We start from the raw sequence: 27,673 nt of genomic DNA, 5'->3' as shown, positions 1-27,673 counted from the left end.
TTATTTCTTGTTTTGGCTCCTGATCAGTATTTATACTTTTTTTTTTCTTTTTTCCGGTTTTCTCATTGTTTTTGTCTCTTTTTGCACCCAGACCTGGTACTATTTTGTTTTAGTTTGCGCTGATCAGCGGTTTCCTGTCCCGTGGCCGGCTCGTTCTTGCTTTACTTTGTGGCCGTGCAGTTCAGCGGATCTCGGTCCTATTGACCTCTACTACAGCTAGGCTTCTGAGTCAAGGCCTCTTTCCTCTTCAGAGTGGTTTTTGATTTGGGGACTTGGGCGCTCATGTGTTTTTCTGATGAAGATCGATTCTGTTTTTGTTTTGTTTTGTTTATTTTTGCCTAAATAATTTTTACTTAAATTTTTTGGAATAATAAAATTCTGGTAGATACCTGCACTTGTGTCCGTTCTGATTACCTAACAGTTCAAGGACAAAAACTGGAAATGAAGCAAACAGAAAAAAAGAATATAAATATATAGTGTACTGTATAGTCTGCAGGGGATGACTCCAATGCATGTGGAGACGTGAACTTTTTATGTACATATTTTTGCATTAAATGCAATCTGATATGGCAGCTTGCCAGTTTGCCTTTTATCAGTTCTTACACAATCAATTGATGTAAAGGCAAACTGGCAAGCTGCCATATCGGATTGCCCTGGGAGACCAGTGCAGAAAGTGAAACAAGGAATTACCACACAGTATAGATTTTTTTTTCAAGGAACAAAATGTAAAGGAGAGGGTGGGTATAAAAGGATCATATTAACAACTGCGAACTTATTTCACCTGTCCCAGGTAGATACTGCAGGTAAGAGTCTTGGTATATGTTCATTTTTTATGTTAGTTATTAATTAATTATGTTATCTTGGTTATTAATTAATATTAATTTATTAAGTTTATACTCTCCGAAATATAAGCATCACAAAAATAACGGTAAGCGAAAAAGTGTGGTTTGGCATTTTCATATTAGAATGGTTTGGATGAAATTAAATATGCATAGGTGTCACAGTGGTGTGTTGGTAAGCAACGTGGCCGTGCACCTCCTTGATCCAGGTTTAATTCCTGCCTCAGATTTGTGTGTGTAGTATTTCCATGTTCTCCACGTGCTTGGGGTTTTCCTCCAGATATTCCGTTTTCCGTCCAAAGTCAAAAGACATGCAGATTAGGCTTATTGCCATTACAATGCCAATGCTATTCCAATTCCATGCCAATTGTTTGTAGTGTGCGTGTGTCCTGCAATGGATTGGCTTCCTGTACACATGATAAGCGGTAAAGAAGATGAATGAATGAATGAATGAATGAATGAATGAATGAATGAATGAATGAAACAGTATTGTTTACTAGAACATTAAATTTACATTTAATTTACTAGAACAGCACAGCTCATAGTGGTTTATTGCATGCAAATTATGGTTAAATGTGTTGGGCAACAGTGACAGTTTGGGTAAATGCTTTCCCAGTTTATGTTAATAGACATGTTCTTATATATTATTATTAAAATTAGGTATAATAAGAAAAAGTAAATAAAAAAAAAAAGGTCACAAGTGTATAATAATTTAATAGTTATGCCTGGGTCATTACATTTAATTTTACTCAAGATTAATAAGAATTTTTTTTATCTGATTGCAGGATCTTAGAATCAGTCCATCAAAGAGTGAAAGAATACAGGTAAGAATTTTTTGTTTATATCCGTGTGGATTGGTTGATTGTCAAGACTTATACAAAACAGTAATCTGCTACCATATTATGTAAAAATGGCGGTGAAACGGTGGCTTAGTGGTTAGAACTGTCGCCTTGCACCTACTGTACAGGACTGGGTTCAAATCCCGGCCAGCTTCTTTTTCCACCTCTGTTTGTATGGAGTTTGCATGTTCTCCCCGTGCTCGTTGGGTTTCATCCTACAGTCCAAAGACATGCAGATTAGATTAACATTCCCCAATTGCACGTTGTGTGTAGATAAGTATGTGTGGGTGCCCTGCGATGGTTTGGCACCCTGTCCAAGGTGTACCCCACCTCGTGCCCTAAGTATCGGCTCCAGCCCCCCTGTATACAGGAATAAGTGGTATAGACAAGTGAGTGAGAGAACGTTACCATGGCAACAAAAGTCTGGGTGACAAATCTCATGAAGGAGACTGTGATTTTTTTTTTCTTTTAGCAGCTTTTAACTTGCTTATTACATATTTTATAGTTATAAATAATGTTGATGATCTCAAAAAAGTTATTTGCTGTTGAGAATTACTTCACAATCCAGAGCCCAATAGCTATTTATACTATACATTATTATACTATATTACTATATTACATAGTTATGCACGCTTCATAGCAGTAACGTGTTGTTTTTCTGCTTTTTAGGAACATTCTTGTCAATATGGAAAACAAGGGCAAACAGTGGGTTCTCTTGGCAGCAGGTTCTAAAGATTGGGAAAATTACAGACACCAGGTGAGTGTATTAAATTCACTGTCTTGATTTTACTTGATTTTATTTTTTATTTTTTGCAAGTGTAATATAATGTAATTGTTTCAATGAACTAAACAACAAATTTATAATAAGCATTAGTTGGTGATCTGCTGACTTTATCCACATACACATCCTTTGATTTGTGGTTTACCGCCCATTGAAATTTTGTAACATGTTCCTATAAATTTTTGACATTTTCAACCGCCACGTGTGCCCTTTCTCCTAATATATTACTCCGTGACTTTAACATTTACAAGGGACTTTCGATTGTGCTTTGATGGTTTTAAACTACAACAATTTGTTAACTCTCCTACCCACTCAAAAGTCCACAACCTTGACATTGTTTGCTGTTCAGGTGTTGCACCATCAAAACTCAAAAGTCTCCCTTTGAATTCATTGTCATTCAAATCTTCCCAGTTTTATGGCAAATTTTAATGACTCTCCAACAATTTTAAACAAAATCACAAAGCAAACTTTGAGTAGAGAAAAAGGAAATCAAGTTTATTGAAGACAGATTTGGCCAGATAAATCTGCCAGACATACAGATGCCCAAGACTTTATTTTCCACCTATCTTCTATCTAATTATTATTCACATATGGGTCTTCTTGTGCTAGACCATGCCTTATGCCAAGGCTTACTTCCCTACTTAATTTCTTGTTTTAGATGGATGATTTGGTAAGTTCTTCTTTTTGTCCAGATTCTCTGTGACATTTCATCAGATCACTTCATGTCACCCCAATCTTTCTTCTAACCTTCTACCCCAATGTACAAGTACTTTAGATGTACTATAAATATTAATGCCCAAAATATGCATTAATCTACTTTGACTCATGATCTGTAAAGTCTTCATAATGGCTCTAATCCGAGGTGCTGTTAATCAGGGATTTTTGTGGCTGGTTACTAAATTAACTACTTCTCTGCAGCAGAGGTAGGTTTTGGTCTTGCCTTCCTGGGAAGGTCTTCATGAAAGCCAGTTTCATCATGGTGCTTTGTGTTTTTTGCAAATGCATTTGACACAATACTGTTCGTGCAAGAATTACTCCAAAAAGGGTAACCTCTGTGTCTTAAAATAACAACTGGCTGTTGTTGTTTTTGTTGTTACTTCATTATTTAATTCCATATGTGTTATTTAAAGAATTTAAAGAAATTTGAAAGTAATCCCAAACTTTTAAGCGGTAGTGTAAGTCTACTAATCAACATGAATATTACATTTTGGGCTTTTGAACAGATTATGTAATCACTACTTCTGATTCTGTTGTGTGTTAATTATTATGTGTACATTATATTGCATATTTAACTGTCATGGTTAATACGTTAGACATTATTGTATTCCCTTACGCCCCTTACCAAATGCTTATGCTATTATACGTATTTTCATATCATGCAACTTTTATACACCTTATAGAGGGCAGGTTATCCAATTTTTCTCTAATTCATGTGTCTTATAGTACTCAACTGATTTCTTTTGATGAGGACTCTTCTACTTCTATAGCTATGGCAGATGGTCTTATTTATTTCTAATACTAACAGTCCTAATTATTTCTACTCATTCTGATAGCTCTTAATTCCACCTCCCCTGTGATTATGATAAAAAATTTTGATGCGTGATTTAATATTTATTTATTTATTTGCTTACTCCATCTGTGGGCCTTTTTAGTTTTTTTTTTATTTAACTTTATTGTGGAGGAAATAAGTATTTTATCCCCTACAGATTTTCTAAGTTTGCCCACTTACAAAGAAATGAAGGGTCTATTTTTATCATAGGTTTATGGTAAAAGATTGAGACAGAATATCAACCAAAAATCCAGAAAAAGCACATGATACAAATGTTATGAATTAACCCTAACACCCCTGGCAACACCGTGGAACTTTTACTCAACAAAGCATGGAGCACAATTTCAGGTCTTTTGGATTATTTCACTAGGAGGAGTTCATCAAAAAACACACACTAGCTACTGCCAGTAGGTGGCGTTATGACTGTATCATCATATTGCTATTACTCTGTTCAGACTCGCATGCCCATCACCAAAGCTTTTGATATTTTTTGTCCTTGATGCCTTGATGCCTTAAGAGCAACCTGAGAATTTTTTTACTTTATTGGATGATTCGACTAGGAGGAGTTTGTTAAAATACATGTGCGAAACGACACATATTTCAGTTTGTCACAAATGGCGGACTTCCTGTTCACTTTAGAGGATAACTCCAGTAGACTTTTTTTTGTGCAGAGAAGATACATCAGTCTGTACTGTGTTGTACAGGGGACTTTACACCAGTTTTACACCAAAATTTACACAGGGGCTGGATTTTCGGGAAAATTTGGGGACTTTTTGAGCATGTTCAGGCACTCAAATTAGCAGTTCTTTAAGCATGACAAAGAATACAGAATAATAATACAATAAGGCTTGGCACTGGTCAGTGCTCAGGCCCGAATAATAATAATAATAATAATAATAATAATAATGCACACATTAACTATGCAGTAAAAAAAATAAAGTGACAGGTGATGAAAACCCATTCTGACAGCAAACATGCATTTTATATCAAAGACATGTATTTAAAAAATAATGATAAGTTTGATTCTACATGACATATCTACAAAACCTAATTGCACAATTTACAAGTATACACTGAATGAGTCGCACTTAAGATGAACATGAAATAACCCTGAGATTGAGAGGACCAATATAGGAGCAATACTGGAGACCATAATGAGCCACATTTTAGACCATTAGAGTTGTCACAGTTTGCTCAAAGAGAGCCTATTTCTGAGGAGATAAATTTGAGAAGATGGAGAAAAATATCCTAATATCCTCCTAAAATATAACTTTAAAACAACTGCCAGAAAGATTTAAAATACGTTACAAAACATGCTTTTTTTTTTTTTTTTTACTTTTCATAAGAATTTAACAAATGTAACAAATTTTAGCCTGCACTCAGTTTAAACATTTCTGCATAATTTCATCTGCGATAAATGCTGGTGAGAACTGTTATCATATATGTTTTTTTATTTATTTATTATTTATTTATCTTTGCTTTTCCTCTGTCACTTGTTGTTTTTTTCTTCTTTGTATGGAGACCTTGAGTGAAAATTGGCTATGAGTAAAAGGCATAATAATAATAATAATAATAATAATAATAATAATAATAATAATAATTATTATTATTATTACTATTATTATTATTAATTTGTATTATTATTATTTAAATATACTACTCTTACTCTAATATGTATAATAATTATAATAATAATAAACCCCCTGACAGGCTGATGTGTGTCACGCTTACCAAGTTGTACACAGAAATGGGATTCCAGATGAACAGATTGTGGTGATGATGTATGATGATATCGCTTATAATCCACTGTGAGTATTACCTTGCTTCTTTACTTATATTCACTGATATTTTATTATTAATTTACAGAAGGAACTTTTGACTGAGGATTTACAGGGATGAGGAATTGTGATGACATGCACTTGTTCTGCTTTCAAGTCATGCCATACATATTGTAATCATTTGAGTATTTTGGTAGGGAGGAAGAATATATAGGAATTTTAGTGAGGGAGAGAAGAACCTCATGGAGGTTTTTGAGATGCAGAATATTGGAAGATAGGGACAACGTGTGGTGGTGGCTAAGCTCAGTGATTTTGCTCAAAGGTGCTTTTCAATGGATTAGAATGATTATTTGCAGGTTTCTGTTATCAAGTTACTTTAAGTGTGGTTGGGAGATCAGGAGCTGCTGGAGAAGCTATCCACTGCTAGTTTTGTCTCTTTGGTGGTCTCCACAACATCTGAGAAGACATCTGCTTCTGTTTACACATTTTTTTGGCAAGGTGTGATCTGGCACTTCTTTTTAGTGGGATGCAGTGGCCGGTTGTCAGACCATGATAAGACTGCACATTAACAGCAGCACAGTGTGATGATTAAGATCAAAATATGCTTTTTTCCCAGTCACACATTACAGTACATAAAACTTTTAAGGTTAAACTCGTAGTAAGACAACAATTAAAGAGTTACCAGTTACAAGTAATACAACTTAGTATTGCACACAAAATTTACATAAACACAAAATTTACATAAATTTACATAAACACACAAAATTTAGCTGCCATGCTTTCTGGTATATAAGTGCAAAATCTCTAAGAGTGTGTTTATAGTGTACAAATCACAGAATGTATGTATTATTATATGAAAGTATAATTATATTACTAATAACGATAATGGAAGGAATCTTGACCTTTAGCCAAGGTTAAAGGTGTAGAATATGGGCAGTGCAAAATGGAGAGAACGTATGTATTTATGTATGTATGTATGACTGATTTCAGTTATTTTTTCCAAAGGGTGTGCAACCAAATATTAAGTTAAGGGTGCCAATAATTTTGTCCAGCCCATTTTTGGAGTTTTGTGTGACATTATGTCAAATTAGCTTTTTTCATTCCTTTTTTTGTTTTGTTCCAAAGGAAATAAACATGTCTATAGCAAAACATGTGTTAATGCTGTGAGAAATACTTGATTTTCTGGAAAAGTTTCAGGGGGGGCAACAATTTTGGCCATGACCGTATGTATGTATATGTATGTATGAAAGAAGTGTGAATATGTTCACTGTCTTGCTGCCATGTTGAATTAGGTTATTAAATTATTATTGCAATAATTTAATAATGGAATTGTTTGCTATTCCTACTTGCTATAATGACTTGGGTAATTAATGGTATTAGTGATTATTAGATTAAGATTGTGTGGTTTGTCATATTGTTGCAGCTATGTAAATCAACACATTGCTACAAAAATAATGTAAAAAAATGAAGGCTTCCAGCGATTCAATTTTGTTTTCAAGCAAAGCCACTTGAAACATAAATAGTAGAACAGGATTTTACATGTAGCAAAATAATCAGTGATAACTACCTTTAGTGTGCATGATAATCATACTAAATTAAATTATTTTATGCGACAAAATGTTTATTTAATCTAAATATATTACTAATGTCTATGATACTATGTCTATTTTATAATTTTTTTTGCGCAGAAATCCCGTTCTCGGGAACATAATCAATGAACGAGATGGCCCAAATGTTTACCTTGGGGTTCCCAAGGACTATACAGGAAAGGTAAAGTCTTTTGTAACATTGCAAATACTCTCATTACACTTTTCTGGTGATTGTATAACACATTTAAAAAATTAATCATTATCAGGATGTATCAGCTGACAACTTTCTGGCTATACTCAGTGGAAATGAGCCTGCTGTCAAGAATACAGGACCAAAAAAAGTCATACAAAGGTAACTATACCTCAGCTCATCTCCTCACTTTATTAGACTTATTCACTGATATAACCTGATATATTTTTAACCGACTCTCTTTTTTGTCACCTTGGAGAAAAACACAAAAGGTCTTGGAATTTTTAATGTATGATTCATATAGGGGAAAAGAACAGAGTTACTTTGGTGTGTTTTTTAAGTGATAAATTTTACTTACACTGATGTTCAAAAGTTACAGTAGTACTCCTCTTTTAATTCTTTGTTTTTTTTTTTTGTATAAAGACAAAATAATATCTGATCATAGCAGGTCTCAGTATTACACAAATGTAACCTCAGATGAACAACAAAATATAACTTTTCTTCATTGTGCTATTATGTATTTAGCAAAAATGAAGCCAAAAAGAAAAAGAACATGTGGCAATACTGAGTACCCCTTAGTTCTTCTACAGGATTTATAAGGGTATGTTGCAGCTAGGTTCTGCTAATCATCAGCCCTTGCATAATTAATCATCAGCAGATGTGTAGACTCTATAAAAGCAGACGTTTTGGCAGTTGGCTAGTCTGGAACGTTCGGGTGTGTGTTAACGCAATGCCGAAAGGGAAAGACAAAAGCAATGGCCTTACAGAAGCAATTGTTGCTGCCCATCAATTTAAGAAGAGTTATAAAACCATTTCCAAACAATTTCAGCAGTCTACAGTGAAAACATTATTCACAAATATTCACAAATATTCACAAAAAAGCAGTTGCCAATTTTCCCAGTAGTGGATGTTGCAGCACTACAACGTCAGACTGTGCAATGCTTAGAGAAATTCAAAACCAAAAGAGCCACATCTCAGACCCTACAGGTGTCACTCAGCATGTTAATTGTTAAAGTCCATGACAGCACAATTCGAAGTAGACTGAACAAGTATGGTTTGCTTGGAAGAGTGCCAGGAGAAAGCATCTTCTGTTTAAAAAGCACTTTTGTGGAAACAATGTCTTGTGGACAGATGAGACAAAGTGGAGTTCTTTGGCCTTAATTGCCATTGCCATGTTTAACAAAACCAAACAGCATTTCAGCAGCACACCTTATCCCCCTCACCTCAGAACTGTGCATAAACAATTTCTTGAAAGCTTTAATAAACTGAACAATGTGATTAAAATGAATGGTACAAAATTACTTCACAACGATGCGAGAAATTCATACAGAGTCATACCGAAAACTATTACATAAGTTAGTAAGTTATTTCTGCTACAAGCTATTGAATCATGGTACTGTTTTTTATTTTCTTTTTTATTTTATTTTTGTTAAATAAATAATGACAGTGAGAAAAGGTTGTATTTGCTTACTACTGAGACAAGCAGATGATTTTAATGTTTTTAGTAACATACAATTAAAAAAGAAACATAGAATTGAAAGAGTGTGTACTAACTTCTCAACATGACTGTACATACTGTATGTATGTATGAACTGTACTAAATTAGACATTGCTATTAGATTAGATTAAATTAGTTTGAATTAAATTAGTTTAGATTAAATTAGATTAAACTTCATTGTCATTGTGCAAAGTGCAAGTACAAAGCCAATTAAATGCAGTAACTTCTGTTTAATATCTGATGCTTATGTGAGCTTTGTTTGGGGATTTCTTTTCTTTGGGAGTAAACTAAAGGAGTAAACTAAAGGGGGAAAAATCATCTACCTACTGGAAACATTGGAACCCCTTGGGATACATAAATGTCATGTTTTAACTGCAACTATTACAAATATCTAAACTTATCTACCCCTGTTCTCTTTCAGTGGTGAAAATGATACTATCTTTATCTACTTAGTAGACCATGGAGGTCAAGGAGTCTTTCACTTTCCAGATTCTACAGTAAGTTTAGTCAAACAACACATACCTTTCTTCCTACTTGATTCTTTGTTCTTGCATGTAGCTTACATCTTTAGATGTGTTGTGATGCGTGTGGTGACTGGAGATGGTTCCACTTTACCATGAAGATGGTCCTGGAGCCGGTTGATGTAATCAACTGTAGGCAGGTCTGAGAACTTGTGACTGCAGTTGCTCATTAGTTCAGAACTGAAATTCCTGAAAACATTTTTGTACTTGAGCCTCCAAGTTATTACCGACATGAGGATGGGTTCCTCTCAAGGTTTCTTCCTATTGCCATCTGAGGGAGTTTGTCCCCCAGCACCGTCACCCTCGGCTTGATCATCAGGGACAATCTGATCATTTTTTATAAAATTACAAATTTTACACTAATTTCCATAATTTTGATGCTGTAAAGCAGATTTGCATCAATGACCATTTTTAAAAGTGTCATATAAAAAAAATAATTTAATTAAATAATTGGTTAATTCATTGAGACATAATTGATGTTGGGATTTTAATCTTGTCTCCAGTGGATGTGTAGAGTTTGCATGTTCTCCCCATAATTTGTGGGTTTCCTCCAGTTACTCTGTCTTTAATCACAGTCTAAAGACATGCACTATAGGCTGTGTGTGTGTCTGTGTGTGTGTGTGTGTGTGTGTGTGCGCGTGCGTGTGTGTGTGTGTGTGTGTGTTTGTGTGTGTGTGTGTGTGTGTGCATGCATGTTCGCTGTGTGTGCACGTCTGCATGTGTGTGTCATGAGATAGGTTGAGACCCCATCCTGGGCGTATTCCCTGAGTTCCCTGGAATAGACTCCAGGCTCCCTGTAACACTACACAGAAAAAAATTGATAGGAAGAATGAATGAATGAATCAATCGATCAATCAATCAATGGATGAATTACACCAATTTTTTCCCCTAAAATGATATAATAAAATCATATATAAATAATAAATAAAGTATTCGTACTGTACTTCGTGATCTAGCTGGTTAATATTTTAGCCAAAAAGCAAGAGCCATATAATGCACTCATGTTATGATATGTAGTGATCAGATGTTTTTGTTGTTGATGTGTTAATTGCAGCTGCATGCACATGACCTCATTAAAACTGTGCATGAAATGGTGATGGATCACAAGTTTTCAAAGGTATGTATTAGACCTATTTCCTTACATTTTAACACACATCACCTTTCATACCTTTTCTACATTTATGATCTTCCTTTTTGCTGTAAAAAAAATCTACAAAAAATCGTTTTTTATTCCTCATTACTTATCATGTTCCAGGGAAACTGCAAGGGCTAAACTCTATAACCTTGTCACTGTTTGCAGATGGTCATCTATATTGAAGCCTGCCATTCTGGATCAATGCTGGAGGAACTGGCTGACAGCAACGGTTAGAAAAATGGTTGTTTATTTGACAATAAATACTTCTGACATGTTTAGTTACATTATTTCTGAATATCTGAAAGGTCTTAACCATTTGTTTCAGTGTATGCAGTTTCAGCATGCAGACCTGATGAAAGCAGCTATGCTTTTCTCTATGATAAGATAAGATATTGCTATCTTGCTGACGTTTTCAGCTATTACTGGTTGTGGAGCATTGACAATGTTAGCCCTTTATATTACTACATTTTCTAAATTACATGAATTATTTTATGCCACAATAGTGTAGTGTGGTTTCTATTAAGGTAGTTAGTAAAGATTTCTCTTCATTCTGTATGTCACTCTAAAGGGAAAACGTACTTCGACTACATTTGGAGACCAGTTTTCCTATCTGTTGGCCAACGTCCCTAAAGCTGTAAGAAAGAAAGAGCAGACACCATGTAATTATGGGGACAAAGTACGTATGTACAATAATATATATATATAGATATAGATATAGATATTGATATTGATATTCCATAAAAAAATATTATGTTAACAACAATGTTTAAATGTTTACTTTTATCTTTTTTCCCTTACATTATTTAGAGCATACTCGATTTGATGTTGAGTAGATTTCTTGGAAAATCTTCTGCCTCTGTCAGTCAGACCTACATGTCCCAGCCCCTAAACGTGTCTGATATGTCTGATGTAGTAGACACTACAGATGTTCCACTGATAATCCAAGAGAACAGGATTAAAAATGAACAGGATCCAGAAAAAAAACAGGCTCTGAAAAGAGAATATGATGATCTTATAAGAGTGAGTAAGCCTCTTCTATTATATACAGTTATTCTTGAACAGATTTCTGAACAGATTCAGCAGCCAAAAGACCAACAACAGCAACTCAGAACTCCTATTAATGTTACATAAACATCTCCTTACATAGACTGCATGTACTGTAATGGCCCTTACACAGTAAAATCTCCAGTGTTTAAGTACCATCTATATTATTGAACTGACCCTCTACAGTGTCTATAAAGATCCAGTTGTACTTAAATAAATGAAATGAAAAGTTTTTAAGTCACCATTTTACTAAGGGGATTTTACTAAGTGTGAATGAGCTGTTACTGTAGAAACAATAACATATTACAAAGAGTAAATTTTTATAAACCTATGATTTATAGCTGCATGTCTGTCACAGCTGCTGCTCAAGAAAATTTAGAAACACCTTGTGTTGAATCACAATCTAAACAGCCCTGTGATTTAAACCATTATATCACACAAATTCATTCAAACAGTCTAACAAATGTTCTAATAAATGTTTTATTCAGTTTTTGCACAGCTAATTTGGCTATTATTGTGAACAGCACTAGTCTGTGTAACAGAAGAATTTAGCAAAGTGTCTATTGTTGGTTGAATCAGTGTTGTGGTGTGCCATGTGTGTATGTATGTCTGGTCTAAACTCCACCCCTACTAGCTACATACACAACTTATTGGATAAGATTGAACATTCAGTAGCTCTACAGGCCTCTTAACAAGAGTGAGATCTCCTTATCTTTGCCCAGGGTTCTCAGGCCAAACTCTGACCCAACACTGCCATGGTGACCAGGATATCTCTAATGGAAAGATATTGTTGTTTTGTGATTAATTACACAGTAGCATGTAAAGTTGAAAAAACAACTGTAATTTAGAAACAATCACTTTAGATGTCTTCAGATTAAATGTGTGTATTATGATCACATTTGTAGAAGAGGAAGACAGTGGATGAAGCGCTGCAGAAGATTGCTGAGCTCACCAACACTTTAGGAGCTCTGACTGAAAAACGTGAGGTGTCTCGCACATACGAACTCAAAGTCATAGCGGAGCATTTCAGGGAAAATCTCTTCGACTGGCATAAGGAGCCGGTATGTACATATGTATATATTTAAATTTGTGTTTATTTGTCTGACTAACATGACTTGAATTGTAATGACACACTAAAGACACGTTAACATTAACATTCCACTGCGCAGTTTTCCTCTAACATCAGCATTAATACATCCTTAGTAATGTTAAAAAATATATTTTTTTTATTATATATATATTTTTTTTAGCTAAAATAAACTTCACTTAAAAATCTAAATGCAGTAATAACTGCTGCAGCATTTAATGTTTCTTTCTCCATCAAATCAAAATCAAACAACCAACATTAATCATTTTATATGATACTCTATGTTTTCAGTACTGGTTACGTTTATAAATGGATGATGCAAGTTTACTGTGGCACATGGATGAAGTGTTTAGCACTGTGGCCTTGTACCTCCAGTGCCAAGGGTTCGCTTCCCACTTTGGGTCTGTGTATATGTTCTCAAGTTTGCTTGGCGAGTTTCCTCCCAGTACTCTGGTTTCCTCCCACAGTGCAAAGACATGCAGATTAGGCTAACTGGTGTTCCCAAATTGCCTGCGTGTGTCTGTTTGTGTGTGTGTGCCCTGTGATGAATTGGCCTCATGCCCAAAGTCTCCCATGATAGAGTGCCAACCTCTGGGATCCTGTACAGGATAAGCAGTATAGACAATAAAAAAAAATTATTGATCCAATTTCACATGATTATCTTGATCAATATCCGATAATTTGATGCATGCCACACTGCATTGTGGAGTGTAAAATAACAAAAAATCTCCTGCTTTATTATTGTATAAGCATTAATTATAATTATTATTATTAGCTATACACATTTTTGTGGTAGGCTTCTCACCTGCCATGTGGATGGCCTGTGTTTGATTCCCAACCACTAGGTTAAAGGGCATTCTTTGTGATGGTCCCAAGTCATAATAAAAATGGGAGGACTATATCAGGAATGGCATCCTGCATAAAACTTGTGCCAAATTGTGCAGATTAAATGGGCCACTGTGGCAAGGACAACGCATTTAATAATTATTATAATTAAGGATTAAGAAAACCTTAATCTTGAAATGTATCCATTATATCATTATGCAGCTCATACTCTTTCTCTCTCTCTCTCTTTCTCTGCGCATGCGTGAGCGTTTGCTAAGCGTGTGAGTGGGTGAACGGAGTGTGGTGAGTGTGTGAAATTTCTTTTTGGCCGTAGTGTCAAAATTTCTTTTTTCTATTTTTTCACTTGTGTTAGGCAACTGTTTCTTTGGACCGAACCTGTGCAGGTCGTGTACCTGCCAGTTCTTTACTGGTAGGATGGCCTCAGGCGTGAGGAATTTAGACTTCCTCACACGGCGTCATGGTGTAACTTTGTGTCGAAAGCAAGTGTAGAGGATTGTAGTTTAGCAGTAGGAGAAGTGGTTGGATGTGAGAATGTGGTTTCCGCTTCGAGAATGAACAACGCGATTGTTGTTTTTTTGAAAACTACCGAATTAGCGAATATTGTGGTTGAGAGTGGTGTTGTGGTCGACAATGCGTTCGTTCCAGTGTTGCCGTTGTCTTTACCGTCTAAGAAAGTCATACTTTCAAATGTGCCGCCTTTCATTAAAAATAATGTACTTGCACCAGTGTTAGAGAGATATGGGAAGCTGGTTTCACCAATAAAGATGATTCAAATCGGTTGTAAATCACCTTTATTGAAACATGTAGTGTCGTTCAGACGCTTCGTGTATATGGTTTTAAATGAAAGCCGGGAGGATTTAGATCTGACGTTTAATCTCAAACATGATGAATTTAACTACGTGATTTTTGCTACAACAAATAATATGAAGTGTCTGAGTTGCGGTGAGTTAGGGCATCTTGTAAGAACTTTCCCAAGGAAGGACGATAAGTCCAAACAGAATGCCGTACCTGTATTAGCCGAGAAAACAGGTGTGATTGAAAGGGAGACTGTTAGAATGGAGCTACCTTCAGTATCTGATGCTGTTGAGGAGAACAGTGCAAATACATCTAAAAATGTTAACCCAGCGGTTGCATCAGGTGACACAGCAGCCTCAAAACAAATGGATAGCGAAGGGACTGCAGTAGTGGCTATGGAGGAAGCTCTTGTAACAAATAAGATACAGTCAAGTAATGGTTTAGGGGACATGCAGAGGTCCGATAAGAGTCAGGACATGGAGCTGGAAGGAGATCAAGATTTAAAGGAACAGGATGAGTGTGTTTTTAAGACACCACAAAAGAGGAGAATGAAACAACGACACTATAGTAAATTAAAAAAAGGGGAAAATGTCAATCCAAGTCAAACTGACACGGAGAGTGAAACTGACCTTTCCCAAGATGATCCTTTAAATCAATCTTACACTGTAGATGACATTAAAATCTTTTTGAGAAAAACTAAGAGTGCTAGAAATGTGCGCATTTCTAAATATTTTCTGGATTTGGCACAATTTGCTGAGAAAGCAAGAATTTTTAAGAGTGAGGGTCTTTTTTCTGATCAAGAGGTCTTTAGGTTGAAAAAGATCCTCACTAAAGTTAGTTCTCAACTAGGCATTAATGTTGATGAGGATAAGAAATAAATCTATAATTTCTTGATGTATTCCTTTTTTTTTTTTTTGTTTTGGTGTTTCCTGTGCTGCTTTTTCATTTTGATGAGAAGTTTTCATATTGCCTCTTTAAATCTAAATGGAGCACGAGAGGAAAAGAAAAGGTTTGAATTATATGAATTAATAAAGATTAAAAGAATTGACATATTACTTGCACAAGAAACACATAGTGACACTTTGAATGAAGCTGAATGGGCAAAAGAATTTAATGGTTTATCTGTTTGTAGTCATAACACATCTCTAAGTGGAGGTGTGGCTATTCTGTTTTCAAAGAGCTTTATACCAATCTCCTATCAGGTAGAAGAAATCGTTAAAGGAAGGTGTTTAATGATAAGAGCTCAATTTGAAAATCAATTTTATGTCTTTGTATGTGTTTATGCTCCTACTAATGCAGTTGAAAGAATGTGCTTTTTAAACAAATTATGTAAGGTTATAAATGATTGTAATGCTGAAGATCTGTTCTTGTTGGGAGGGGATTTCAATTGTACAGGGAATGAAGCCGATAGAAATCATATCGAATCTCATATGGCTTCTCGAAAGAGGTTAAACCAATTAATTGAAACACATGATTTAGTGGATATCTGGAAAAATTTCCATAAGACACACAGACAATATACTTGGGCCCATTCTTATAACAACATGTTGTCCTTAGCAAGACTGGACAGATTCTATGGTTTTAGTCACCAACTGAGTATTTTTAGTGATTGTTACATCATTCCAGTTAGTTTTTCAGATCATAGTTTAATTCAGTGTTCACTAACTTTGGAATCCATTAAGCCTAAGAGTGCGTTGTGGCATTTTAATAATAATTTATTAACTGATTCGAAGTTTAGAGATATTTTTTCCTTTTTTTGGAAGAATTTTAGAACCCAAAAATCTGAGTTTCAGTCCTTGCAGCAATGGTGGGACTTTGGGAAGGTACAAATCAAACAACTGAGTCAACAGTATTCTTACAACATCACTAGAGATCTAAATGATTCAATGGTACATTTAGAAGAAGATATAAAAAAGCTTCAAGAATCTATTGATACTGAACAAAATCTAGAGCTTTTTAAGATCTTAACTGAAAAAAAGAAAGCTTTGTCTAAACTTTTAAACTGGAAAGCACAAGGGGCCCTGATCAGATCTCGGTTTCAAAATATAGAGTGGATGGATATACCCACAAAATTCTTTTTTAATTTGGAGAAAAGAAATGGTCAAAAAAGATGCATTTATGGCTTACGTTCTAAGGAGGGTGCACTTTTTTCTGACCATATTGGAATCCGTAGACGAGCAGTAGAGTTTTATGAAGAACTGTATAGCAGTGAGCTTGCATATAGGTCACACAGTGATATGGGGTTCTTGGAGGGTATACCTCAGGTATCAGATGATGCTAATGGAGAGCTCGGTAGAGCATTGTCCTTGGAGGAGCTACAAATAGCTCTTCAGAGCATGGAAAGTGGCAGAGTACCAGGTATAGATGGCCTATCTGTAGACTTTTATAAGTCTTTTTGGCCTGAGATTGGTACGGATCTACTCGCTGTCATCAATGAGAGCCTGAATTGTGGAAGACTTCCACTGAGCTGCCGCAGAGCAGTTCTCACACTACTGCCGAAAAAAGGCGACCTGAATGATATCAAGAACTGGGGACCGGTCTCATTGCTGTGCAGTGATTATAAAATTCTCTCTAAGACGTTAGCAAATAGATTAAGTAAAGTTTTAGATGAAATTATTCACTCTGATCAGACCTATTGTGTTCCAGGTAGGCAAATCTTTGATAATGTTGCGTTCGTTAGAGATTTTCTTGACATTGGTAAGCTATTAGATATAGACTTTGGTTTAATATCAATAGATCAAGAAAAAGCTTTTGATAGAGTAGAACACTGTTATTTATGGGATGTTTTAAAAGCTTTTGGCTTTAATGAGGACTTCATTGATAAGTTAAAAGTTTTATATTGTGATGTTGAAAGTCTACTGAAGGTTAATGGTGACTTATGTGCTCCCTTTAGAGTTTGTAGAGGGATTAGGCAGGGGTGTGCTTTGTCCGGTATGCTATACAGTTTAGCAATTGAACCTTTATTAAAAAAATTTAGAGCTGAATTAAAAGGTGTCAGTATCCCTAATTGTGAGAGTGTGTTTAAATTATCTGCCTATGCTGATGACATTGTTATTTTTATTGATGGGCAAGGAGATGTACTGAAAATAACAGACATTTTAAGAGATTTTATGTCAATTTCTTCAGCTAAGGTAAACTGGGACAAGAGCGAGGCTTTTTTATTTGGTAAATGGACAAATGGTCACCCTACTCTTCCTGGGGGGTTAAAATGGAGTAAAACTGGGTTTAAATACCTTGGTGTTTACCTAGGGGATGATTTAACTGTTAGAAAAAAATTTGAAGGTGTAGAAGAAAAGATTCTAGGTCGTCTGAATAAGTGGAAGTTTTTAATCTCTTACATGTCATATAGAGGACGGGTTTTAATTATCAATAATCTAGCAGCATCCACTCTTTGGCATTGGCTAAATTGCATTGATCCCCCACCACTTCTTTTAAAAAAAGTCCAATCCATTCTTGTTAACTTCTTTTGGGACAATCTGCACTGGGTCCCACAAAGTGTATTGTTTTTATCCAAAGATGAAGGGGGGCAAGGCTTGATTCATTTACAGAGTAGAGCGGCAGCTTTTAGGATTAATTTTGCACAAAGGTTTATCAACACGTCTATAAATGAAAATTGGAGCCGGGCCGCTGCTGTTATTTTAAGGCAATATGAAGGGTTGGGCCTAGACAAGTCCTTGTTTTGGATGGACCCCAAAAAATTGGATCATTTTAAATCACCTGTTTATTATTGTAATTTGTTTAAGGTTTGGTCGCATTTTAAAGTATTGAGAAGTGGAAAGACTGACTCCTTGTACTGGACTCTTCAAGAACCACTGATTTTTGGTTCTCGCCTAGATGTGTCAAATGAAAAGTTTCTTCCTGTTTTGACAGACTTATTAATCAAGTGCCGGGTTGTCAACCTTGAAAGTTTAATTTCTATTGTTGGACCTGACTTTTCCAACTGCAATGCAATGGCGGAAAGATTAAATCTGAAGTCATTAAGGATAATAACTCAGTTGTTGGCGAAATGGAAGGGAATCATCACGGAAGAGGAGTCTAAGATGCTCAAAGACTTTACAGAAGGGCGGATTCTGCCCCGGAAGGAGAACTGTTTTCCAAACCTGTGTTTGGTTCCTGACCTGGAGTTGTGTAATGGTTTCTTTTTAAGGACTACCAATTTATTATTGTCGGGAGAGAAAAGAGCTTCTAGCAAAATGTTGTACAAGAGTTGTGTGAAAGTCTTTAATATGAAGAGTCTCGATGGAAAAATAGATACACCTTGGCGCAATGTTTTGCATTTAAGTGTGGTTGATAAACCTGAGTGGGGAGCACTATATAAGTCACCATTAAGTAAGAAAACAGGTGATTTACAATGGAGAATTCTTCATGGTATTGTTGCGGTCAATGCATTTGTCTCAATAATGAATCATGAAGTTAGTCAAGAATGTCTTTTCTGTTCACAACGAGAAACTGTGTTTCATGCTTTTATGTTTTGTAGTAGGTTGAGTCCTCTGTTTTCCTTGATGAAAGATTTATTTATATGTTTTGATGAATGTCAATTAATAAATTTTTTGCTGGGTCAGGCAAAAATGGCAATTTATTTAAGCAGAAAAAGGAAAATGGAAGGAAATGTGAACACCGATGTGATAATGATCTTTTCAATTTTGGTTAAATCTAGAATTTTAATTGATGTTCATTATTACAAAGCAACAAATAATGTATTTTTTTTAACAAAGATGGTGTGTTAAAAATGCTGTTTTTAAGATGTTTTGACTTTTAATATTCTGTTGTAACCCCCCCCCCCCCCCCCATTGTGTTTCTATGTTTTTATGTTTTTTGTTTGCATTGTATTAAAATGGAGTTTTAAATTCTCAATTCTCTCTCTCTCTCTCTCTCTCTCTCCCTCTCTCTCTATGAACAGTATGTTGTCACTCGTCCACACTTCCAGATTTTAGTGAATCTTTGTGAGAGTGGGTTGGACGTTGACAGGTATGTGATGGACTCTTTTGATATTTAATCTGGAATTAATTATGTTATGTCATTCCTAATCTCTTTGTTTATTTCCACCAGCATCATTGAAGCCATTACTGACGTGAGCAGCAAGATTAATTTCTGAGGAAATCACAAACTACAAAGGATATTTTTAAATGGTCTTTTTTTAATCAATAGTTTTACAATTTTTTGGTGTGGGTAAATAATATCTTGATGTAATCATTTTCTGTATGACTTTATCAGTCTCTCACATAATTTTGGTCAATTATTCTTTAGAACATTCCTTCAGTTCATTGAGTTTTTTTTTTAAGAAATTCACATATGCACAGCTCTCTTAAGGTCCTGCCAGGCTATTTCATACGATTAAAAGAGGGTGCACTAACTTTTACACATAACTTATGTAACGATCACGTCTTGTTACATGGTTTAATGTGTATGTGGTATGTTTATCCTGACCACTAGGGGCACCATTAGCAACTCGCTAGTTTAAATAAAAGAGGAAGCAGTAGAACGAGAGGCAGATTTAGTTGTTATCTCAAGGTAGATGCTACTTTTCCAGAGGAACCTGGTTTGGGATACATTTGTTTGCTGCTCAACTGTGAGTTTGATATGTATCTTTCTATATTTTTTGGTTTTGGGGTAGCAATTAAGAGAGTTAATGTTTAGGAAGTTATTAATTCAAATGTTTTGTTGGAGAGTTTGGTTAATGTACTGTTCTTTTGTAGAGGATTTTTGCTTAACCTATAAGTTTGTACTAATGTGTGGAAAGTAGGATTTAGGAGTTTGGGAGCAAGATTGCAACTGCCCAAGAACTTTACCTAATGGACTTTTGGCCTATCCCAAGGAAGGCAACCATTTAAATCTGTGTTCATCAATTCATCAATCTACCCTACAACAGATAAGACTTTACTCTTTGTCAATGGGTTTTCTCACCTAAGATCTGAGATGGGCATTTATATGACCATATACTCATGTTGGACATTGATCATACTGTTTGAGAATGTTTCATATAATTGGATTTTATGTTCTTATGTTTACGTAAAGATTCAATATATGCTGGCAAATGACTTTCGTTTATTCTGGTGCATTATATATTTTGGTAATACTTGTAACACTGCCTTATAGGTTATTGCAAAGTTGCAAAAAAACTTTTTTTTTTCTTATAACAAAACTGGCTTAAAGAGCCGGAACGGTTATACTACATATAAACCCCTAACCTTTAAAAATGCGGCAGTTGCAGTTCTTTATTAAAGCTCTCTTAATTCACTAAAGCTAATTTTAGGTGAAGGTTTTAAAGCGATCATTTCTTATCATTTAACTTGGATGGTGTAAAAAAAGAACAGACATTTGCTTATTTTAAATACCGTTTTATATTTCACATGCTTATGGGGCCTGGGACTCCGGGGATGTTGTACTCTATACAGGGTGCCAATCCATCACTGGTCACATTAGCACTACGATACTTTAAAACACTTCCTGGTTCATCTCCAGACAAACATCTATACAACTACTTTTCCTTGTTTTTCAGGTTTTCACAAGGACATGTTAAAATGGTTTATGTTCTTTTTAGTAACAGATATTCATTAAACCAGGTGTTTGGCCAAATATATAAAAACTCTATGTTTTGCTGTTAATAAACAAAGATTTTTCTAACAGACAACATGTTTGTGTGTTTGACTGTGTGTCTCCTGGTGTCCTTCATTTGATTTCAGTTCATTAAAAGCAGTACGGTGAAATTACACTTCTGAACACCAGAGGTCACAATCTCCTGAGTTTCAGTTAGAGACATAATACCTTAGATTAGTTAGAGTACTAATCACTTACCACAGACAAAGTATCTTATGATGTAGAGTGCATTAGCACAAGTGGTTGAACAGTAATGCCATGGGTTAATGAATGCATTTTTATGACCTTTATGGCAGTTGTGTGCCATTGCTGTGAATACATACCACATCCACATCCCACCGTTCTTTTTTTTTTTTTTTTCTTGAATCCAAGGGACAATTATTTCCCATGTATGGCATTTCAAAAGACAGTCATTCTAAAAATGGGAGCTATCTGCCTAAAATTGACCTGGTCCATCGCAGCTCCAACAGACTTGCCTGGGCTCATTTTAGACTGGGGCATCCTGAGGAAGATAGAAGACAAGGGACAGGCCATACCACACCAGAGTTCAGCTTAGTTCCTATTCTCCTGTCTCCCAAATCAACACTTGTTTAACATTTCGTTCTGTTGCTGCTCCTGAATTTGTCCAAAGACAGGGCCACTCAGCTCTCTCTCAGCTGCGTTTGGGTTCTGCCTTGAGTGCTTCTGTGCTTGGTGGGTTTCCTCCATATACTCCGGTTTCCTCCCACAGTCTATAGACATGCTGGTTAGACTAATTACCATTCCCAAATTGCCCGTAGTGTGTGTGTAAATGTTGACCAGAGGTCCTACCCTAGTTGTAAAATAGGAATTAAATTTTATTTATATAGCGCTTTTAACAATGGTCATTGTTTCAAAGCAGCTTAAAAAAAATGGAAAGAAATTAATTTTTTCAATTTCAATTAAAAAAAAAAATGAAATAAATAAATTGTGTGTATGATTTCAGTTAATTGAAAATGTGTGAGAAAAATGTTTCTAGATAATAATGAGATGAATGAATGAAATGTCTCTGATGAGCAAGCCAAGGTTAGCAAGTGACAGTGGCAAGGAAAAATTCTCTGAGATGGCAATAGGAAGAAACCTTGAGAGGAACCGGACTCAACAGGGGACCCATCCTCATTTGGGTGATAACAGATAGAGATTATATAACATCATGTGTGTCATGCAACTAAAAGTTCAATATAACATAAATTCTTTAAATTAACATGAAGTCCAGTTCAGAGGGCAGATAGGGTCTGAATCACTGGAGGCACAGGAGCAGGATGTGTAGCTCCAACCATCATAAAGCAGAATCCAGCTGGAGCTGGTTCTTCTCTGGATGCCTCAGGAACCTTGCAGAGTTTGCCTTTGTCTACTGAAGCTTCTCCAGATGCCTCAGGATGGCTAGAAAAATACAGAACAGATTGAGAGAATTAGCATAGTTGCCATTCAGGATAGACGTACTGGAGTATGAGGTTATGGGATGAGTTACGCGTATGCCAGATTAAAGAGATGCGTCTTGAGTCTACTTTTAAACTGGGAAACTGTGTCTGAGCCCCGAACACTGTCTGGAAGGCTATTCCAGAGTTTTGGAGCTAAATATGAAAAAGCCCTGCCCCCTTTTTATAGATTTTGAAATTCTGGGAATTACCAGAAGTCCAGAGTTTTGTGATCTTAAAGAAACATTGTGGATTGTAGTGTATCAGAAGAATGGTAAGGTATGTGGGAGCTAAACCATTTAAAGCCTTGTATGTAAGTAATACTATATTGTAATTAATTCCAAACTGAACAGGTAGCCAGTGTAGGGATGATAATATTGGGGTTATATGATCATATTTTCTGGATCTAGTGAGAACCCTGGCGGCTGCATTTTGGACTAACTGAAGCTTGTTTATTGAGGATGCAGGACAACCACCTAGTAATGCATTACAATAGTCCAGTCTGGAGGTCATGAATGCATGAACTAGCTTTTCTGCATCAGATACGGATAAGATGCTCCTAAGTTTGGCAATATTTTTAACATGGAAAAAGGCTGTTTTTGTGATATTGGAAATATGATTTTTAAAGGACAAATTACTGTCTAATATTACGCCCAGGTCTTTTACTGTTAAGCTGGTAGTAACAGTACATCCTTCTAAACGCAGGCTGAATTGTAAAAGCTGTTGTGTACTGTTTTTTTAGGCCGATGAGTAATATCTCTGTCTTATCTGAATTTAGTAAAAGAAAGTTATCGGTCATCCGATGTTTTATGTCCTGGGGGCTGTTTCATAAAAGCCGCTTAGAAAAGCGGGGATTAAAGTCCCAAACCTGACTTGAATGAGCCGAGCTAAACATCCGCGCTTAAATTGGTTCCATAACAGTAAATTGAGGATCATGTGATCTTACTAATTTGAGTCAGGTTTAAATAGTCTAGATAATTGCGCGTGCACGCCATTGTTTAAAAGTCCTGAAAAGTCGAGCATGGGTCAATCGATTTACTGTGGGCTACCATGGCAACAAAAGGAAAAGATAGAGCAGCGATGTTCACGGCAACGGAACAGCGTTTGCTATTGGAAACATATGAAGAATTTAAAGATGTCATCACCAAAAAAGGCAATACAGCGGCAATAAATAAAGCAAGAGAGAAAGGTTGGCAGGAAATTGCTGATCGTCTCAATGCGTAAGTAGTGGTGTAAACTATTTAAAATACTTTATCAACGTTGAATGTGTGTCACAATACATTGCAAAGTTTGTGTGTGAATAACAGTTACGTTAATTGCTTTCACGCAGCAGCAACTTAAATGAAGGAAAAAGAACCTGGCAGCAGGTGAAAATAAAATATAAAAATATAGTTCAGAATGGTAAGTAAATCTAATGGTATGTACATATGTAATCAATGCCAGCTTGAAGTTACAACTATTCAGGTTTTTTTTTTGTTTTTTTTAATTGCAGCGACCAAAAAGAAGACTGAGGTTGCTGGCACTGGGGGAGGGCCACCACCAGCCAGCTTCACTCCTGCAGAGGAGCTGGCTTTGGAAATTAATAAAGGGAGGCCCGTCCTTGAGGGAATAGAGGGGGGGACATCATCTAAAATGATATCACCTAGTATAAGGAGTGAGTATATAAAAGGTGTGTGTGTGTTTTATTATCATTATTCCTTCCTGACTAACTGATTTCCTCCTTCCTTAGGCATTGTAAGCCTAAGTACATCATAGCAGTAATGTCACGTAGAGGTACTTGTGCTACTGTAATGGTGCATTTTGGTAAAAAAAAATTTTTTTCTATCATGTTTGGTTTCATAGTGACAAAAGATTCTGTATGCTTTATGGATCCACCAGACATCATGTTGCCTGTGAGTATGAGACCTTTTAAATCAGTCATGTAAGCTAATGAGTTTAACTGAGTTTAATCAGTGGTCACAGGGAGAAGGCCCATCAGTTGAGGAAGATGAGGAGACTGTGTTTGTATGTTCAAGGAGGCCTGAGGTAGTCACAGGTTCCATGCGATACTGTATTGAATATTAAAAAGTGTACTTGTGTGATAAAATGATCATAATGTGTTTTCAGGATGCTGACTCTGTTCTAGAGCCCTCTCAGTCTGGGACCACATGTGAAAAAGTGAGTATTAAGAAATGAAAACAATGTGCCAAGAGTATTCAATGAAAGAACTTTAAATCTATGTTGCTACAGAACCCAGAAAACATAAAAGGAGTGTATAAACGCTACCTCCTTAAACAAATGGAAGCGACTGATATCGACATCCAGTATAAAAAACTGAAGATGAGGTAGTTGGAGCTGGAAATTCAACAGCTACAGAAAAATGCAAGTAGAACTACCATTTTTAAAAAAGGAAAAGAAAAAAAAAACATTACCTTTTTGATCACTTTCCACAACATTTATTTGTGTTTTCACCCCTAACAGGCAGATTCACTCTGAATAAAGACAAATCACATTAAATACTTTGACTTCTGTGTGTTTGTTTAACTAAGGAGAAAGTTGAGGGGCCAGTGGAAAATTTTAAAGCCTTAAAGCAAAATAATTATTTGCATATGTGTCTCGTATAAGTCTGCCTGTTTCGTTTTCTTCCAATACTGCTTCATTGCCCCAGTCTTCCTCTTCAACAATCCTTGGTTGCCTCTCTCTCCTCAGACAAGCAATGTTATGGAGCACTACACAAGCAACTACAATGTCACATGCCCTAGGTGGAGTCACTCTGAGGTGCTTCAGGCACTGGAACCTTGACTTTATCAGCCCAAATGCCATCTCTATACGACCTCTTGTGCGTGCATGGGCAATGTTGTAGCGGTGCTGTGCCTCTGTCTGGGGCTCCTGATAGGGAGTCAAGAGGTAAGGCAGGCATGGGTATCCCTTGTCTCCCAGCAAAACTCCTGAGAATTCTCCTGCATAGACAGAATGAATATATATAGATATATAATGTAGTTTTTTTTTTTTTAAGACTTTTTGTGATTTAAGTGATTATTAGCATACCTCTTGCTAGTTGTTGGTAGAGAGATGAGGCTCTAAAGATTCTGGAGTCATGCACAGAGCCTGGCCATTTGGCCTCTACATTTGTGATGATGCAATCTGCATCACTAATCATCTAAAATAAATTAAACCTGTAGGTCACTACATTTTAATTGCAATGAACTAAACACTGGTGCCCAGCTTAGTACAGAACACTCAGTGCTAGAGCATAGCCTTCAATATCATCTCAGTGGGACCGTACCTGTACATTGATGCTGTGTACTGATTTCCTATTCACAAAGTCCGCTTCATGTGGACCAGACGGACACTTAATACGCACATGGGTGCAGTCCAATGCACCGATAACATTTGGGAAACCTATGAAAATTATTTGTTTGTTTTAAATATGTCCCATGTAAAATCAACAGTCAAGAAATATTTCCATGTTTTATAGAGTTATTTGAACTTACCAGCTATTCCATAAAAGGCATGTTTAATGGTACGAATAGCTTTGTGGCCAGGGAATGTGATGAACACATTGAGTAGTCTTTTTAAAGAAAGGTACACAGTTCGTACAGAGCGGCAAACTGATGCTTTGCTGATATTCTCTGCATCTCCAACTGTGTACAAAAATGTTCCACTGGCAAAAAAGCGAAGTGCAATGCACACCGTCTGTGGGACTGTGAGCGCTCTGTTGCGGCGTGTTTTATTTGCAATGTGTGGGCTTAGTAATCTACAAATATATGCAATCCCATCTCTTGAGAACCTATATCGCTCATACAGGTAGCTGTCATTAAAAGCCAATGGGTCTGACCTGTCTCTGAAAGTTCTCTCTCTTTGAAATGCCCTCCGCAAGACTATAGCTCCCTCATCCACCACCTCATCTATGAAAGGACACGCCATGGTTAAGTTTGGAAACGAGTTCAGCTCCCTATTTATATACTTTTAATTAATTAATTACCAAACTCACCAATTAAACACAGAGGTTTTGAACATTTCTTAGTGTATTTATACCTTATAATTTCTTACATTTATTAGTAAAGTACATTTCCTTATTTATTTATTTATTTAAAAAAAAATTAAGTAAAATAAAATGACATCGAATTACCAGCCAGGTGAGTATAAATGGTATGTTCGTTAAGCCTGAACTCAGACTTAGCCTGACAGTTAGCCTGCCCCGGACCAGGTTAATTTGCCAGCATAAGTTGCCGGGGTAACTGAGTTTGAACTTTTTTAAGTTTGATTTATGAAACCGAATCTACCAAAAATAAGCCTGGCTAACCGAAATAAGCCTGGCTTATACTCTAATCTTGGTTTATGGAACAGCCCCCTGGCGTCCTTCATTTGATTTCAGTTAATTGAAAGCAGTATGATGAAATGCCGCTTCTGAACACCAGAGGTCACAATCTCCTGAGTTTCAGTTAGAGACATAATACCTTAGAATAAAGTACTAATCACAGTTAAAGTACTAATCACTTACCACAGACAAAGTATCTTATGATGTAGATGCTGTGAATACATACCACATCCCACCGTTCTTTCTTTTTTTTTTTTTTTTTTCTTGAATCCAAGGGACAATTATTTCCCATGTATGGCATTTCAAAAGACAGTCATTCTAAAAATGGGAGCTATCTGCCTAAAAGTGACCTGGTCCATCGCAGCTCCAACAGACTTGCCTGGGCTCATTTTAGACTGGGGCATCCTGAGGAAGATAGAAGACAAGGGACAGGCCATACCACACCAGAGTTCAGCTTAGTTCCTATTCTCCTGTCTCCCAAATCAACACTTGTTTAACATTTTGTTCTGTTGCTGCTTCCTGAATTTGTCCAAAGACACGGCCACTCAGCTCTCTCTCAGGTGCATTTGGGTTCTGCCTTGAGTGCTTCTGTGCTTGGTGGGTTTCCTCCATATACTCCGGTTTCCTCCCACAGTCTATAGACATGCTGATTAGACTAATTACCATTCCCAAATTGCCCGTAGTGTGTGTGTAAATGTTGACCAGAGGTCCTACCCTAGTTGTAAAATAGGAATTCAATTTTATTCATATAGCACTTTTAACAATGGTCATTGTTTCAAAGCAGCTTAAAAATTTTTTGAAAAAAATTCATTTTTTCAATTTCAATTAAAAAAAAATAAAAAATGAAAT

The 27,673-nt window shown here is 36.0% G+C and overlaps 3 protein-coding genes across 4 annotated transcripts; 2 read left to right on the top strand and 1 right to left on the bottom strand.

The window, feature by feature from the left end:
- The first annotated feature begins 791 nt into the window (after positions 1–791).
- On the top strand, positions 792–20,852 carry LOC128509412 (legumain-like). Its single transcript, XM_053481147.1, has 15 exons — positions 792–803; positions 1,625–1,663; positions 2,348–2,435; positions 5,719–5,816; positions 7,475–7,556; positions 7,642–7,727; positions 9,485–9,560; positions 10,639–10,701; positions 10,885–10,948; positions 11,045–11,163; positions 11,288–11,395; positions 11,527–11,739; positions 12,669–12,824; positions 19,392–19,459; positions 19,541–20,852. The coding sequence occupies exons 3-15, from the start codon at positions 2,364–2,366 to the stop codon at positions 19,584–19,586; spliced, it is 1,251 nt and encodes a 416-aa protein (XP_053337122.1). The 5' UTR covers positions 792–803; positions 1,625–1,663; positions 2,348–2,363; the 3' UTR covers positions 19,587–20,852.
- A 2,722-nt stretch (positions 20,853–23,574) lies between these two features.
- Positions 23,575–24,852, top strand: LOC128509739 (uncharacterized). Its single transcript, XM_053481574.1, has 6 exons — positions 23,575–23,744; positions 23,855–23,925; positions 24,017–24,193; positions 24,367–24,416; positions 24,631–24,681; positions 24,754–24,852. Exons 1-6 carry the CDS (start codon positions 23,575–23,577, stop codon positions 24,850–24,852), a joined length of 618 nt encoding a protein of 205 aa, XP_053337549.1.
- Positions 24,853–25,078: 226 nt separating this feature from the next.
- LOC128509420 (putative nuclease HARBI1) lies at positions 25,079–26,835 on the bottom strand. Of its 2 annotated transcripts, XM_053481159.1 has the most exons (4): positions 25,998–26,835; positions 25,790–25,905; positions 25,552–25,663; positions 25,079–25,463 (listed from the first exon to the last, which is right to left on the bottom strand). In XM_053481159.1, the coding sequence occupies exons 1-4, from the start codon at positions 26,428–26,430 to the stop codon at positions 25,081–25,083; spliced, it is 1,044 nt and encodes a 347-aa protein (XP_053337134.1). In that variant the 5' UTR covers positions 26,431–26,835; the 3' UTR covers positions 25,079–25,080. The 2 variants fall into 2 exon arrangements, with proteins under 2 accessions (XP_053337134.1, XP_053337135.1); XM_053481160.1 differs by lacking the exon at positions 25,552–25,663 and having other exon boundaries at positions 25,272–25,463.
- Positions 26,836–27,673: the final 838 nt, after the last annotated feature.

The sequence above is a fragment of the Clarias gariepinus genome, chromosome 21 (genome assembly GCF_024256425.1).
Source record: "Clarias gariepinus isolate MV-2021 ecotype Netherlands chromosome 21, CGAR_prim_01v2, whole genome shotgun sequence".
In the NCBI taxonomy this organism is placed as follows: domain Eukaryota; kingdom Metazoa; phylum Chordata; class Actinopteri; order Siluriformes; family Clariidae; genus Clarias; species Clarias gariepinus.
This window is presented reverse-complemented; position numbering and strand designations above follow the sequence as displayed.

Coding starts and splice junctions, on each gene's coding strand:
- LOC128509412 (XM_053481147.1), top strand. CDS start 2,364: ATGGAAAACAAGGGCAAACAGTGGGTTCTCTTGGCAGCAGGTTCTAAA. Junction 7,728..9,484: donor CCAAAAAAAGTCATACAAAG/GTAACTATACCT, acceptor GTTCTCTTTCAG/TGGTGAAAATGATACTATCT. Junction 19,460..19,540: donor AGTGGGTTGGACGTTGACAG/GTATGTGATGGA, acceptor TATTTCCACCAG/CATCATTGAAGCCATTACTG.
- LOC128509739 (XM_053481574.1), top strand. CDS start 23,575: ATGGCAACAAAAGGAAAAGATAGAGCAGCGATGTTCACGGCAACGGAA. Junction 23,745..23,854: donor ATTGCTGATCGTCTCAATGC/GTAAGTAGTGGT, acceptor GCTTTCACGCAG/CAGCAACTTAAATGAAGGAA. Junction 24,417..24,630: donor CACCAGACATCATGTTGCCT/GTGAGTATGAGA, acceptor ATGTGTTTTCAG/GATGCTGACTCTGTTCTAGA.
- LOC128509420 (XM_053481159.1), bottom strand. CDS start 26,430: ATGGCGTGTCCTTTCATAGATGAGGTGGTGGATGAGGGAGCTATAGTC. Junction 25,664..25,789: donor TACACAGCATCAATGTACAG/GTACGGTCCCAC, acceptor AATTTATTTTAG/ATGATTAGTGATGCAGATTG. Junction 25,464..25,551: donor CTACCAACAACTAGCAAGAG/GTATGCTAATAA, acceptor CTGTCTATGCAG/GAGAATTCTCAGGAGTTTTG.